General features: G+C 34.2%; 1 protein-coding gene across 4 annotated transcripts; it reads right to left on the bottom strand.

Annotated features, from left to right (window-relative positions):
- Window positions 1–1,538: 1,538 nt before the first annotated feature.
- LOC128528294 (uncharacterized) lies at window positions 1,539–5,658 on the bottom strand. Of its 4 annotated transcripts, none has more exons than XM_053501073.1 (11): window positions 5,587–5,658; window positions 5,403–5,489; window positions 4,768–5,076; window positions 4,449–4,508; window positions 3,211–3,309; window positions 3,077–3,104; window positions 2,949–2,995; window positions 2,841–2,871; window positions 2,209–2,264; window positions 2,004–2,028; window positions 1,539–1,882 (listed from the first exon to the last, which is right to left on the bottom strand). In XM_053501073.1, the coding sequence occupies exons 1-11, from the start codon at window positions 5,609–5,611 to the stop codon at window positions 1,675–1,677; spliced, it is 975 nt and encodes a 324-aa protein (XP_053357048.1). In that variant the 5' UTR covers window positions 5,612–5,658; the 3' UTR covers window positions 1,539–1,674. The 4 variants fall into 4 exon arrangements, with proteins under 4 accessions (XP_053357048.1, XP_053357049.1, XP_053357050.1 ...); XM_053501074.1 differs by having other exon boundaries at window positions 2,949–2,980; XM_053501075.1 differs by having other exon boundaries at window positions 5,403–5,444; window positions 5,587–5,654.
- Between the last annotated feature and the right edge of the window lie 9,978 nt (window positions 5,659–15,636).

Genomic DNA, 15,636 nt, shown 5'->3' with positions numbered 1-15,636 from the left:
ACCCAATTCTCTGTAAATAACCCAGAAAAATGACCCAACAGAGGCAACCCAGCGTTTGGGTAGAAAAAACAACCCAGCATTTTTTAATGCTTACACACACACAAAACAACACTCACTATTCACTATCCATTTACTTTACCCAGCACACAACCACACAAAATAGTGCCATTAAGTCCATGCTCATTACAAACACACACACATAAACACACGTACATGCACATGCACACATGGCCAAGGAGCGAGAAAGAGACTGCTTCATAGTCATACAAAACTACAATTCTATTAAATTCAATTATTTTATTACTAATGTTTTTGTAGATTTTATTGTGCTTTTATAATTCGATAAAAGCCATGGAAAGGATCAAATGATAGTTTGAATGCATGTGTTTTGTTTTAATGGCTCCAAATTGATTTACTTAAGCGTATATTTTGTTAATAAAACTGTAATACAAATGATTAACTCCTCAGCTACATCAGCTTTTTTTCTTTGACATCAATGATTTTCTGCTACTCCTGAGGTTTTTTTATATGTTGGATGCCACCCCACACGTGTGCTGTGTTCCTGGAGGTAAGGTGGTTCTCGATCTTGTCTCTCTATGCTGCTTTAGCTGACTTTATACCTCTCTTTAGGTTATTTCTTGCCATTCTATAATGTTCTACATTCCCAGACTTATAGGCTACATTCCAGTCTCTCAGCAGAAGCTTTACCTCCTTTGTCATCCACGGCTTCCTTTTCGGGAAAACACAAATCTATTTATTCATGGTGACACATTCCACACAGCATTTGATATAAAATTGTACAGTTAATGTGTACTGTACTCCTCTAAGACCCGGGATGAAAACAAACTCCAGTCAGTATGCTGGAAGCAGTCTTGTAGTTGTGAGGATGCACCCTCTTTAATTGAAGGATCCACTTTAATTGTTTTGTTATCAATTGTTCCCATCACCAATCTAAATTCTTGGCCAACACAAATGCATGCCATAAAAAAAAACTTAAAAAAAAAACTGGTTCAATTGAATATTAGCGAGTAGCCTTTTTGGCAAGGCATTAGATAATAATTAATACAATACAGGTTCCTATTATATAATTTGTTTACTACTTCTACACAAGATACTTCTTTAGCACACACAAGGTTCCACACAAGGTTGGGGTAATAAAGCAATACCTGAGTTCTTATCTGTATTTTGACTTAACCTTGAAGTGGGCATGACCAAAACCAGAACCTGACAGTCCCTCCACCTCAGCCAGTTAAATGTTAATCTTTCTGAGGTCGTCCTCGATCCCTGAGAGATAGTGGGACGAGGCGAGCAGTGCTGGAGGATCGGAGGGAACATAGTGCAGTGGTGCAGTTATCATGTACATCATTGTGTATTTACTTTCATTTTTAACTATTTATATTTACTGTTTAGCATAATCTGGATGCCTCAATTAATTAATTAGTTACACAATAAACGATTCATTTTGCTCTTATTTGATACTTAAAACAATGACTGCTTACTATGTTTATTTATTCACATTCAATCAATTTAATCACATTGTTGTAAGGAATGATGGCAAGTTATTTTATCTTTTCCTTCAGCACTTGTGCGTAGACTGCTGTTTCTGCAGATTGTTCGGCCTCTCTTTCCATCTTGGGTTTATTTTCTGTTAAGATAAAATTCAAATTCAACTGATTAAAATATGTCCACCATGCATAGAAAAAAAACTTGTTGATGTACAGTAAAGTCAGTTAAAGTTAAAGTAAGCTTAAGCATTTTTTTTTTTAAATATCGTATGCATATCTGAATGTCCAGTACAGCAGTAAATAAATTATTCCCTTGCACTAAGCTGTATATCTCAGAAGGGTCAGCAAGATCATAGAGTGTGGCACTCTTAGCATCACTAAAAAAAAGAAAAGATAAATTGGAGTTAAACATGACAATCAGCACAATTGTTGCTTTTAATGCAATTGCACCAAAATGTGGTATGTAGTTTCCTTAGCTTGTGTCAAGAAGTGACTTACTAATCAGCAAGTGGTTTATTGAGCCCTGCGAATACAAAGATGATTTTTTTTTAAATAACTAACTTCAACGGCACACTCATTTATTCAAATTATGAACACTGTTGAGCCTTGTGAGTTCTACCCAAGCAAAGAACCTCCAGGAATATTTAAATGTATATTGATAGTAAACACCTAGATCAGGTTCTCAAATAATATTTGATATTACCTCCTGCTTCAGGTATTGTGGCATATTCCCCCATGTCACTGTAAATTATTTCATGGCTAATAAGAAAGATAGATTTACATTTATTCATGTGGAATATGTTAGTAGGAAAGCAAAATCTGTTTAACAGTTGCTAAAGAAAGAAAAAGCACATGTGCTGTAAACATCGAAACATCTAAACATTTAGAATCTAAAATCTAAACATTTGCCAACATGATTTCTAATAATTTTAATATATATTAATCTGATTCTACACAAAATTGTATATCATATAATATTTTATAATAATTTTCATTTATTTTTGGAATAAAATCTTATTTTAACTAAAAAAAGAAATTTGCTATAGGTTATCTTATTTAGAATTAAATGTTTAACACCCCACAATACTGTATATGCATAAAAGTTTTAAATAGTGGCCCATAATGACAATAAATACATTAAATTCCATGTGCTGTTATATGTTGGGAGACAGTAAGTAAGCCAGATGTTTCTTTGTTGAGTCATGTTTACATACAAACAAAGTTTTGACTAAACACATTAACTGACAGTACTTAGTAATGCTACAGTTGTCAGATATTTGTTTAAAGAACAAAAAATATCGCCAGTAGCTAATGTTTAAGAAAATGTGGTCTCACGTGTTCGCTGTCTGGTTTACTTGTTCTTGACCTTCAAAAGACATGAAATATATTTCATTTTACACATAAAACTTGACTTTTCACAAATATGACAATTTAAAAACTTACCTTCACCTGTCCTCATATTTGGAGGTTCACTGCTGGAACCAGAGAAACTGCATTAGTTTAAAACCATTAGTTTACACATCTCTTCCCATAATCTATTACATTACATGTAATATAATATATTTAGGTACCTCTGTCCTTGGTAGAGCTGGCACAACTCTAAAACAAGGTGTTGTTTTTATTAGTTCATTATTTTTGTTTATCTCTTGCAATTTATATCTCTATTTACTTGTTAAACAGTTATACACCTGTCAGCAATACTTACTGTCACATATCATCGTTCTGTAGCGATATATTTGAATAAAGATGACACCAACCAGGACAAGAGTGACAAGAGAAACCATGGTAGTTTGCCCAGTGTCATCTGCAGTAGAACCAATGGTAGTAAACACATTACAGCAAGATACTTATGCTAATTCAGCACAGGAACCTTAATTTTTATTAATAAGAGGTAAGAAAGCCTTAGACAAAAGTAATATTACAAACAAAATTTTGACAAAATACATAATTTAATGTTTTTCAAAAATCCTAATTGAAAGAGACGCATCCCAAAAACAAGTTTAACAATTCTGCGTATGGGTAAAAAAAAAAAAGCCTAAAACTGATTTACATTTTGATGCAAATCATTTACGTTTTAATGTAGCATGAGGTACCATATACATTTATTTATTTGTTTTTGTTTTGTTGCGGGAGGGGGGCGGGATGGGTGTTTGGTTTGCATTTGCAGTTCCAGTGTTTTGACAACCTAATATAACTTTAGAACGTTAATTTCCATTCAGAGCTGCATTCGCTTTTGGCCAAGATCTTATTTTGAAGATACTGTAGAAGAGTACAACTACCCTGTAAAGCCTTCTCCAGTACACTCCAAAGACTTTCAGTTAGATTAATGTTGAAGAAACCTTGGATCACTTATACAGCTTTCTTCCTGATGATTTTTAATAAAAAAAAACTTCACAATGCACTTAAATGATCTCTAATTATATTTATTTTTTATTTTTTTATTTTTGGACCATATTTCTTCAGCAAAAAATAATTGTTCATCACTACACTTCTTGGTCTTATTAATCCATTGGACAGTTCGAAACCCAATTCCAGGCATTTCAGCAACCTTCTTAATTGCAGTCTGTGCTTGATGGAGGCTAATAACGTAACCCTTCTGAAACATCATTCCTATGACCACTGTATGCATTTTCCGACATGGTTGTTAAAAAGATAAAAATCTACTTATCAAATCAGTTTGGGTTACAAAGATAGTTTACAGATGAAACAAATTTGGTTCTTAAGTACAGGTATGTGCTTATTTAAATTCAAATCCCAAGTATATTTTTGGCCAGGCAGTGTACTAAAATGGGTTTTCATTTTTATTTATCTTAGCAATCTATGAATCGTGATGATAGATAGATAGATAGATAGATAGACAGACAGACAGACAGACAGACAGACAGACAGACAGATAGATAGATAGATAGATAGATAGATAGATAGATAGATAGATAGTTTTACCACGTTTTTGGTCAGGGTTTGAGTTATGTCCTGATCCTATAATATTCTTCTCAGGATATTCTGAAAGGTCAAAAAATATATAATGAGCTAAAAACTAAGTAATATACAAAATCTGCATGATTAGAGTAAGCATAGATTTAATATTTCAGTCTAACGAGCATATGATAATATAAATAGACTATAATATTGCAAGAGACTCATTCACTCAGTTTCTTAAAAAAAAAAAACAATTGTAGAATCAAAAAACAAATTAGGCTTATGAAGTTTTATACTATGAGTCTTTGAGGATTATAAAATAGAATGTGGATTTACCCCATACCTGTGACTTGGACATGGATTGAATTAATCCCGTATCCTGTGACATTCCTCGGAGGATATTTTGTAAATGAGTACATACAACTGTAGTTACCAGAGTCCCGTAATGCAATATTTCTCAAAGTGAAGGTGCACTCATCTTTATTTCCAAGAAGGTCTAATCTCTTTCCAACACCATTCTTACACAAATACACATGAGCTTCTGTATTTGAGATCTTGATGTTGGAGAAGCTGCACTTTAAAATTAAATTCTCACCAACTTTTGCTGTGCGGGGTCCAAATATTTGTGCTGGAAAAATCTCCAAAGAATCACCTATTAAGCAAAAAATTTTATCTAAAAACTACAGCACATGGACAATCATCTGATGTACTCCACCAGTACTTCTGTAATTTGCACATATACCTGATATATACATCTGTGCATAATCACACTGCTACCATTGTTCTTATCCATTAAAAGTTCTCAACAATTGTCTAATTAAATTATAAAAGCAAGTTAAATATTGAAAATTATTATTGAAGAAATATTGAAGTATTCAGATAAAAGATAAAACATAAACTTTATCCATGACAAAGAAAATAGAATTTTAATATATCATATTATATGATTATTATGAGTGGAAAAAAGAAATTAAATACCCTCTGATGGAGATGCAGATGTTGCTATCATTAAATAAATGTCTGTCCAGGACAAAAAAAGGTGTTTTGAAATCAGTATCTTTAAACCTGAGCAATAAAAAAGTACAAGAAAAGTATTTTCAAGTCTAAATAGAGAACACAAATTAATACAAATTATGCAATTAAGTTTACAATGTTTACTTACAGATTGTGGTGCAGTACGTGTCCATACTTGATCAAGCACAAAATAATTCTACTGTTGTACAGTGTGTGTAAGTGGTGGGTGAAACTTTATTAACCTCACTGTAACCAGACCAGCCTTTACTATTGGATAGCAGCAGCAATGCTCTCTTATGAACTCTTTATTTCAGAAAGGTTTGTAAAAAAAAAAGGGGGGGGGGGGGGATTTAATGATACTTAAATTTAGCAAATCTATTGTTTTTCCTAATGAATGAAAAATGAAAATCTCAAATATAATATAAACTCCTCTATAACCTCATGCTTCGTTTTGTCCATATCTAGTTTAGGCTGAAAAGTGCACAGATCATAATTTACTTACATAAAAAGTTTCTGTACAGATACAGTTTTCTACAGAATAAGGGGACACTACAGAATAAGGGGATCATGCTGTATTTTTTCCAAACTAATAATATACATTTTTATACTGAAAAAAATATATGCATTCTTTTTTATCCTAACTTAACATTGATTAAAATGGAACTAAACGATATCACTGTGATATAGTGAAAAATATATATAGATATAGTGTGTCCTTTTTATGTGTGGGCGTTAGATTCACGATCCCGCTTTTTCTTTAACTCTATAGAAAGTGTGTTTCTCATGATGGCCTGTGCTTATTTTGTCACTTTGTGAGCTCGTGCTAACCAACGATTAACCAAAGCATGTGCTTTCCTTCATGCTTACCTCAACATTGTGTTCCAAAAATATTACTGCAATGTTGCAAACAGTTTGCACTTAGTATCTGGTTTAAGTTCCATCTTACTTGAGATGTAAAGGTTGAATTCAATGACTTCTCAAACCTTAGAAAACCTTAGAAACATTTCCCATCATGACTAATGTTTAATCAAACCTGCCATTGTTCTTTGCTGTTGACCAAATTGTCATGTGTTACAGTGCTCTTATGGTACAGATGGTACAGGCATAGATGTCACCTTTCTTGGTCATCTCAGGAGACTTTAAAGAGGTGCACCTGTATTGAACAAAAGTTCCTATTTTTATACTTGTCTCAAGGAAACTTTTAAGTTAGGAAAAGCAATTGATGAAATTATAAATGAAAGTAAATGTTAATACATATTAGGGCATTGAATTGTGGTAAAAAATAATATATAGAAAATCTTAATTAGCCTAATCATAATGTCTTTGACTGTGAGAGGAAACCCACCAAGCAATAGACGGACTCAGAGAGAGTTATTTAAACTAATTTATTTTTAATACAGACATTTCATAACCATTATAACTATCATTATCGTTATACTTAATATTAATACAATTTAATAATTAGTAAATATTTTAATAATTTGGGCCCAAAAACTATAGGGTGCGCAGGACCCTCTTGTTTTCCTAAGGTTTTTTTTCACCATTTGGGAGTTTTGGAGGTCTTACATGCTCAAAAACTCATTAAAATTGGCAGACAGGCAAAAATGGTGCACCAAAACCAACAAAAATAATAGTAATAATATTTACAAAATATATACAAAAAAGTGATGGCAAGTAAATAAGTGGAGTGATTGTCCAAAGTTTGGGTTATTTATAAATGGTGTGTGAGGTGGGAGAGCTGAATCGGCCTCACCGGAAGTGTTGGTAATAATCTGGGAGCACGATTTTGGTGGTGATAAATAATAAGTGGTGAAGTAGACCGGGTTGCTAATGTTCCACCATACTCAATATATAATATAATAGAAGCAACACAGACGACATTGTTGAACCAACATTGGTCCATTTGCGGTATCCACTGTATTATATATCAGCTCCTGATGTGATGGCATCATTGAGAGAGCCTGCTGCACTGGCTAAAGTAATATAAATTAAAGCAATATAATTTTTATCCTTGCCATTATCTACTAAACCAACGTTGTGCCAACCTTGTGGTGCCAACATTCGCCCGACAGCAAAGCGCTGACAAAAGGTTACGAAAATTTTGCAGACTTTGGGCCAACAAAGTAGTGCTATCTGGGATATGTTCCAAGGGCCATATCTTCATATTTTAGATCTAAAAACCAACAAAAGTTAATTATTTCATTATTAATTTCGTCAAGATCGTCATTTTTTTCTTTAGAAATTTAAGAATATTGAAAAGTAAATATGTAATAAAAATATGTATAATAATAATAATAATAATAATAATAATAATAATAAGACAGCAAGATGCATATCTTACAAATAGCAGGGTAAACAGTTCTAGGTTTGTGTAAATAAATTTGAAATGTTAAAGAATCTGATTTAGAATTTAATCCAAAATTGTTTGGAAGGACAAAAAGTATCATATAATGCCTGACCACTAATTATCTAGATAACTACTAACTAACCAAATAAGCAATACTGTATATACAGTCTACACTGTGTGTGTGTGTGTGTGCGCGCGCGCGAATGGCGTGTGCCTGTAATGGGCGTGTGCCCAAATCAATATCGCTCCTCGCACACTCCGAAGCTCACCGGCTAGGCAGCCTTCCTTTTTGCAGGTGTGCGAAGGAGCAGGGCCGCGGTATAAGGCACGGCTGGTGAGCTATCCCCGCTACACCCCTATCTCACCTATGCAGTTTGACTCACGGTGAGGTGCAATGCCAAGCACCGTGAGCTGCCGCGATTGCCTGCCAACGTGTTTAATTTTTTACACGGAAAAATGGAAATGTACTCACAGCGCCAAAAACTTGCGGTGAATCATGATAAATCGTACTGACAGCCACCGCGCAAAACCACATAGGTGACATAGGGGTATAATGTTTGCGGGCTCCTCCCCGCACTATAAAACACAGCAAGGAGTGTAGCTCAGGTCTGTTGGGTTGCTGCGGACTTTACTACGCGGTGTAAGGGGCAGGTCCGGCCATCCCGCGAGAGCAGAGTCAACGCGAGCAGACAGAGGCAGGAGCTGCTGTCCACACGAGCCCACGCTGCCACTCTCCATGCTCACCAGCCTGTGCCCGCACGCCAGTGCACTTCCTTCCCTTTCTTTTCATCCTCCCTCCTTCAACATTTACATTTACACATTTGGCAGACACTCTTATCCAGAGTGTCTTACATTTATATCTCACCAACAGTGGCAACTTGGTGGTTGTGGGGTTTGAACCTGGGATCTTCCTAACCGTAGCCCAACACCATATAATATAATTATATTTTACTAATTAGTAAATATTTAACTAAATATTTTTTCATTCTTTGTGATAAATCCCGAAACATTAGCCATTTTCTCTCATGTTGAACTCATGCAAATTTACTCAATACAAATGATTAGGATCTTTTACTCTTGGACATCACAAAAGACTACAAGAAATAAAAGGTCAATAGTCCAAAACCTTCTTGTAGAATTTTATTTGTTAATTTTTATGTAATTTTCTGCAAACTTTCCCTCAGGTTCTCCACAAAATTAACATTTACACACTTGTGCTTTTGAAACCAACATATACTGGCCAGCAGATGACTTAAATTCACTAAGAGGAGAGAATATTTTTTCACAGCTCAGTAGACATAAAGAAAAAGAACAAAATTCAGTTTTTAGACAATGTACTGTATAATGGCTTTCTCTTTTCTGCTGATCTTTAACATCATTGCCATGTTTCACAGTTTCACAATGTGAGCGTCTAAAAATTCACCTAAAATCATTTTACTTGTACCTGTAACTTGTATGTATATGTATTGGCATACTATACATCAGGAAAAAAAAATCAAACAAACAACAACATTAAAATCACCATATTGAATATTACACAAGACTTGCAATGTTGATATTAGTCTAGGCATGTTGAATATTCCTATCCTTGGCTTTGCTGTCAGGCTGTAATCTTGATTTGATGTCGAAAATCACAATGTAACAGGCAAAAGCGATCACTCCGACTGAAAATATTAATCGTATAACATTTTTCTCCAGCTGTGGATCTAGAATAAAATAAACTGATCTCAGCAAATTGTTAATCAGAATTAATTTGATTATTTGTTTTATCAAAGAGGTAAAAGTCATGCTTAAAATCCTATATCTAAAAACCAACAGAAAGTCATTTTATTATGAATTTGGTCGAGTTTTTTTCTTTTATATATATATATATATATATATATATATATATATATATATATATATATATTAGCAATATATTGTTAGATCACTTTGATTACAGTGTGTATTTCCAAGTCCATGGTTGTGGCAACCTGTGCCTATTACAAAATTTTCATTTCCATCCAGAGCTGCATAGCTCTTATCATGGATGGATGGATGGATGGATGGATGGATGGATGGATGGATGGATGGATGGATGGATGGATGGATGGATGGATGGATGGATGGATGGATGGATGGATGGATGGATGGATAGATAGATAGATAGATAGATAGATAGATCAAATGTTTTACCACTTTCTTGGTCAGGGATTGAGTTATGTCCTGATCCTCTAATATTCTTCTCATTATATTCTGTAAATTAACACATGCAATTTTATTAACAAGTTCATAATAAGATATTAATGTTGTGCTCATCTTTGATTCCAAGTGATTCTAATCTCTATTTAACACTAATTTTACACAAATAAGTGTAAGCTCCTTTACTGATCATTGTTGCTTAACTGTACCTGGTGGAGTTATGGCTCATCAGTACATTTGGCCATCTTGTGCGTGAAATTTTATATCTCTCTGCAACTGTTTATTTCCTATTCACGTCATATTTACACTACATAAATTTATTTAAAAAATTTGTTCTCTAACAATTATAACTGAGCCAAATATTTTAAATAGTGCATTATATTGATTAACAACTGAAAATGTATTTTATAGTTACAGTAAAGGGATATCCATATACATAACAAGCCCAAAAGGTCAATATATATAATGAGCTAAAAACTAAGTAATATTACAAAATCTGCATGATTAGAGTAAGCATAAATTTACATTTTTTAAGTCTAATGAGCATATGATAATATAAATAGACTATAATATTGCAAGAGACTCATTCACTCAGTTTCTTAAAAAAAAAAACAATTGTAGAATCAAAAAACAAATTAGGCTTATGAAGTTTTATACTATGAGTCTTTGAGGATTATAAAATAGAATGTGGATTTACCCCATACCTGTGACTTGGACATGGATTGAATTAATCCCGTATCCTGTGACATTCCTCGGAGGATATTTTGTAAATGAGTACATACAACTGTAGTTACCAGAGTCCCGTAATGCAATATTTCTCAAAGTGAAGGTGCACTCATCTTTATTTCCAAGAAGGTCTAATCTCTTTCCAACACCATTCTTACACAAATACACATGAGCTTCTGTATTTGAGATCTCGATGTTGGAGAAGCTGCACTTTAAAATTAAATTCTCACCAACTTTTGCTGTGCGGGGTCCAAATATTTGTGCTGGAAAAATCTCCAAAGAATCACCTATTAAGCAAAAAATTTTATCTAAAAACTACAGCACATGGACAATCATCTGATGTACTCCACCAGTACTTCTGTAATTTGCACATATACCTGATATATACATCTGTGCATAATCACACTGCTACCATTGTTCTTATCCATTAAAAGTTCTCAACAATTGTCTAATTAAATTATAAAAGCAAGTTAAATATTGAAAATTATTATTGAAGAAATATTGAAGTATTCAGATAAAAGATAAAACATAAACTTTATCCATGACAAAGAAAATAGAATTTTAATATATCATATTATATGATTATTATGAGTGGAAAAAAGAAATTAAATACCCTCTGATGGAGATGCAGATGTTGCTATCATTAAATAAATGTCTGTCCAGGACAAAAAAAGGTGTTTTGAAATCAGTATCTTTAAACCTGAGCAATAAAAAAGTACAAGAAAAGTATTTTCAAGTCTAAATAGAGAACACAAATTAATACAAATTATGCAATTAAGTTTACAATGTTTACTTACAGATTGTGGTGCAGTACGTGTCCATACTTGATCAAGCACAAAATAATTCTACTGTTGTACAGTGTGTGTAAGTGGTGGGTGAAACTTTATTAACCTCACTGTAACCAGACCAGCCTTTACTATTGGATAGCAGCAGCAATGCTCTCTTATGAACTCTTTATTTCAGAAAGGTTTGTAAAAAAAAAAAGGGGGGGGGGGGGGATTTAATGATACTTAAATTTAGCAAATCTATTGTTTTTCCTAATGAATGAAAAATGAAAATCTCAAATATAATATAAACTCCTCTATAACCTCATGCTTCGTTTTGTCCATATCTAGTTTAGGCTGAAAAGTGCACAGATCATAATTTACTTACATAAAAAAAGTTTCTGTACAGATACAGTTTTCTACAGAATAAGGGGACACTACAGAATAAGGGGATCATGCTGTATTTTTTCCAAACTAATAATATACATTTTTATACTGAAAAATATATGCATTCTTTTTTATCCTAACTTAACATTGATTAAAATGGAACTAAACGATATCACTGTGATATAGTGAAAAATATATATAGATATAGTGTGTCCTTTTTATGTGTGGGCGTTAGATTCACGATCCCGCTTTTTCTTTAACTCTATAGAAAGTGTGTTTCTCATGATGGCCTGTGCTTATTTTGTCACTTTGTGAGCTCGTGCTAACCAACGATTAACCAAAGCATGTGCTTTCCTTCATGCTTACCTCAACATTGTGTTCCAAAAATATTACTGCAATGTTGCAAACAGTTTGCACTTAGTATCTGGTTTATGTTCCATCTTACTTGAGATGTAAAGGTTGAATTCAATGACTTCTCAAACCTTAGAAAACCTTAGAAACATTTCCCATCATGACTAATGTTTAATCAAACCTGCCATTGTTCTTTGCTGTTGACCGAATTGTCATGTGTTACAGTGCTCTTATGGTACAGATGGTACAGGCATAGATGTCACCTTTCTTGGTCATCTCAGGAGACTTTAAAGAGGTGCACCTGTATTGAACAAAAGTTCCTATTTTTATACTTGTCTCAAGGAAACTTTTAAGTTAGGAAAAGCAATTGATGAAATTATAAATGAAAGTAAATGTTAATACATATTAGGGCATTGAATTGTGGTAAAAAATAATATATAGAAAATCTTAATTAGCCTAATCATAATGTCTTTGACTGTGAGAGGAAACCCACCAAGCAATAGACGGACTCAGAGAGAGTTATTTAAACTAATTTATTTTTAATACAGACATTTCATAACCATTATAACTATCATTATCGTTATACTTAATATTAATACAATTTAATAATTAGTAAATATTTTAATAATTTGGGCCCAAAAACTATAGGGTGCGCAGGACCCTCTTGTTTTCCTAAGGATTTTTTTCACCATTTGGGAGTTTTGGAGGTCTTACATGCTCAAAAACTCATTAAAATTGGCAGACAGGCAAAAATGGTGCACCAAAACCAACAAAAATAATAGTAATAATATTTACAAAATATATACAAAAAAGTGATGGCAAGTAAATAAGTGGAGTGATTGTCCAAAGTTTGGGTTATTTATAAATGGTGTGTGAGGTGGGAGAGCTGAATCGGCCTCACCGGAAGTGTTGGTAATAATCTGGGAGCACGATTTTGGTGGTGATAAATAATAAGTGGTGAAGTAGACCGGGTTGCTAATGTTCCACCATACTCAATATATAATATAATAGAAGCAACACAGATGACATTGTTGGACCAAAATTGGTCCATTTGCGGTATCCACTGTATTATATATCAGCTCCTGATGTGATGGCATCATTGAGAGAGCCTGCTGCACTGGCTAAAGTAATATAAATTAAAGCAATATCATTTTTATCCTTGCCATTATCTACTAAACCAACGTTGTGCCAACCTTGTGGTGCCAACATTCGCCCGACAGCGAAGCGCTGACAAAAGGTTACGAAAATTTTGCAGACTTTGGGCCAACAAAGTAGTGCTATCTGGGATATGTTCCAAGGGCCATATCTTCATATTTTAGATCTAAAAACCAACAAAAGTTAATTATTTCATTATTAATTTCGTCAAGATCGTCATTTTTTTCTTTAGAAATTTAAGAATATTGAAAAGTAAATGTGTAATAAAAATACGTATAATAATAATAATAATAATAAGACAGCAAGATGCATATCTTACAAACAGCAGGGTAAACAGTTCTAGGTTTGTGTAAATAAATTTGAAATGTTAAAGAATCTGATTTAGAATTTAATCCAAAATTGTTTGGAAGGACAAAAAGTATCATATAATGCCTGACCACTAATTATCTAGATAACTACTAACTAACCAAATAAGCAATACTGTATATACAGTCTACACTGTGTGTGTGTGTGTGTGCGCGTGTGTGCGCGCGCGCGAATGGCGTGTGCCTGTAATGGGCGTGCGCCCAAATCAATATCGCTCCTCGCACACTCTGAAGCTCACCGGCTAGGCAGCCTTCCTTTTTGCAGGTGTGCGAAGGAGCAGGGCCGCGGTATAAGGCACGGCTGGTGAGCTATCCCCGCTACACCCCTATCTCACCTATGCAGTTTGACTCACGGTGAAGTGCAATGCCAAGCACCGTGAGCTGCCGCGATTGCCTGCCAACGTGTTTAATTTTTTTACACGGAAAAATGGAAATGTACTCACAGCGCCAAAAACTTGCGGTGAATCATGATAAATCGTACTGACAGCCACCGCGCAAAACCACATAGGTGACATAGGGGTATAATGTTTGCGGGCTCCTCCCCGCACTATAAAACACAGCGAGGAGTGTAGCTCAGGTCTGTTGGGTTGCTGCGCGGTGTAAGGGGCGGATCCAGCCATCCCACGAGAACAGAGTCAACGTGAGCAGACAGAGGCAGGAGCTGCTGTCCACACGAGCCCACGCTGCCTGTAGGTGCATGTTATTCACAAGTTCTGACGCGTGTCTTTAGTTACACAGTGTCACTGACGACATCAGACGTTTCGTTGATTTCTTTGTCTCTTGTTTATTTTCAACATCAAAAACAACGGTTGTTACAGTTTCTTGCATAAATCCACTATAGTCACGACAAGTCGCTTGCTGTGTTCTGTAGCTTTGATAGATTACAGTTACAACAACTTATTTTACTGTATTCCTTTTAGCTTACTGTCTCACGTTATCACGGTCAAAAGCTTGTGTGCTCCAAACCTTTCTGTATCCTTCCGTGTCTTAACAGCAACTAACAACTAACGTGCGTGATAAACATGAAACTGCATAACTGTGGGATGATGTCACAGAACAACTCATGAAATGATGTCACAATACAAATTATAAGTATGATACTTAATGCTTAATGCTTAACTAATAAACTGAAATAAGATAAACATAACAACAAATCACAAGAATGAAATATGGCCCTTACACTGCCACTCTCCATGCTCACCAGCCTGTGCCCGCACACCAGTGCACTTCCTTCCCTTTCTTTTCATCCTCCCTCCTTTAACATTTACATTTACACATTTGGCAGACACTCTTATCCAGAGTGTCTTACATTTATATCTCACCAACAGTGGCAACTTGGTGGTTGTGGGGTTTGAACCTGGGATCTTCCGAACCGTAGCCCAACACCATATAATATAATTATATTTTACTAATTAGTAAATATTTTACTAAATATTTTTTCATTCTTTGTGATAAATCCCGAAACATTAGCCATTTTCTCTCATGTTGAACTCATGCAAATTTACTCAATACAAACTTTTACTCTTGGACATCACAAAAGACTACAAGAAATAAAAGGTCAATAGTCCAAAACCTTCTTGTAGAATTTTATTTGTTAATTTTTATGTAATTTTCTGCAAACTTTCCCTCAGATTCTCCACAAAATTAACATTTACACACTTGTGCTTTTGAAACCAACATATACTGGCCAGCAGATGACTTAAATTCACTAAGAGGAGAGAATATTTTTTCACAGCTCAGTAGACATAAAGAAAAAGGACAAAATTCAGTTTTTAGACAATGTACTGTATAATGGCTTTCTCTTTTCTGCTGATCTTTAACATCATTGCCATGTTTCACAGTTTCACAATGTGAGCGTCTAAAAATTCACCTAAAATCATTTTACTTGTACCTGTAACTTGTATGTATATGTATTGGCATAC

Source organism: Clarias gariepinus, chromosome 7, assembly GCF_024256425.1.
Source record: "Clarias gariepinus isolate MV-2021 ecotype Netherlands chromosome 7, CGAR_prim_01v2, whole genome shotgun sequence".
NCBI classification, from domain to species: Eukaryota; Metazoa; Chordata; class Actinopteri; order Siluriformes; family Clariidae; genus Clarias; species Clarias gariepinus.
This window is presented reverse-complemented; position numbering and strand designations above follow the sequence as displayed.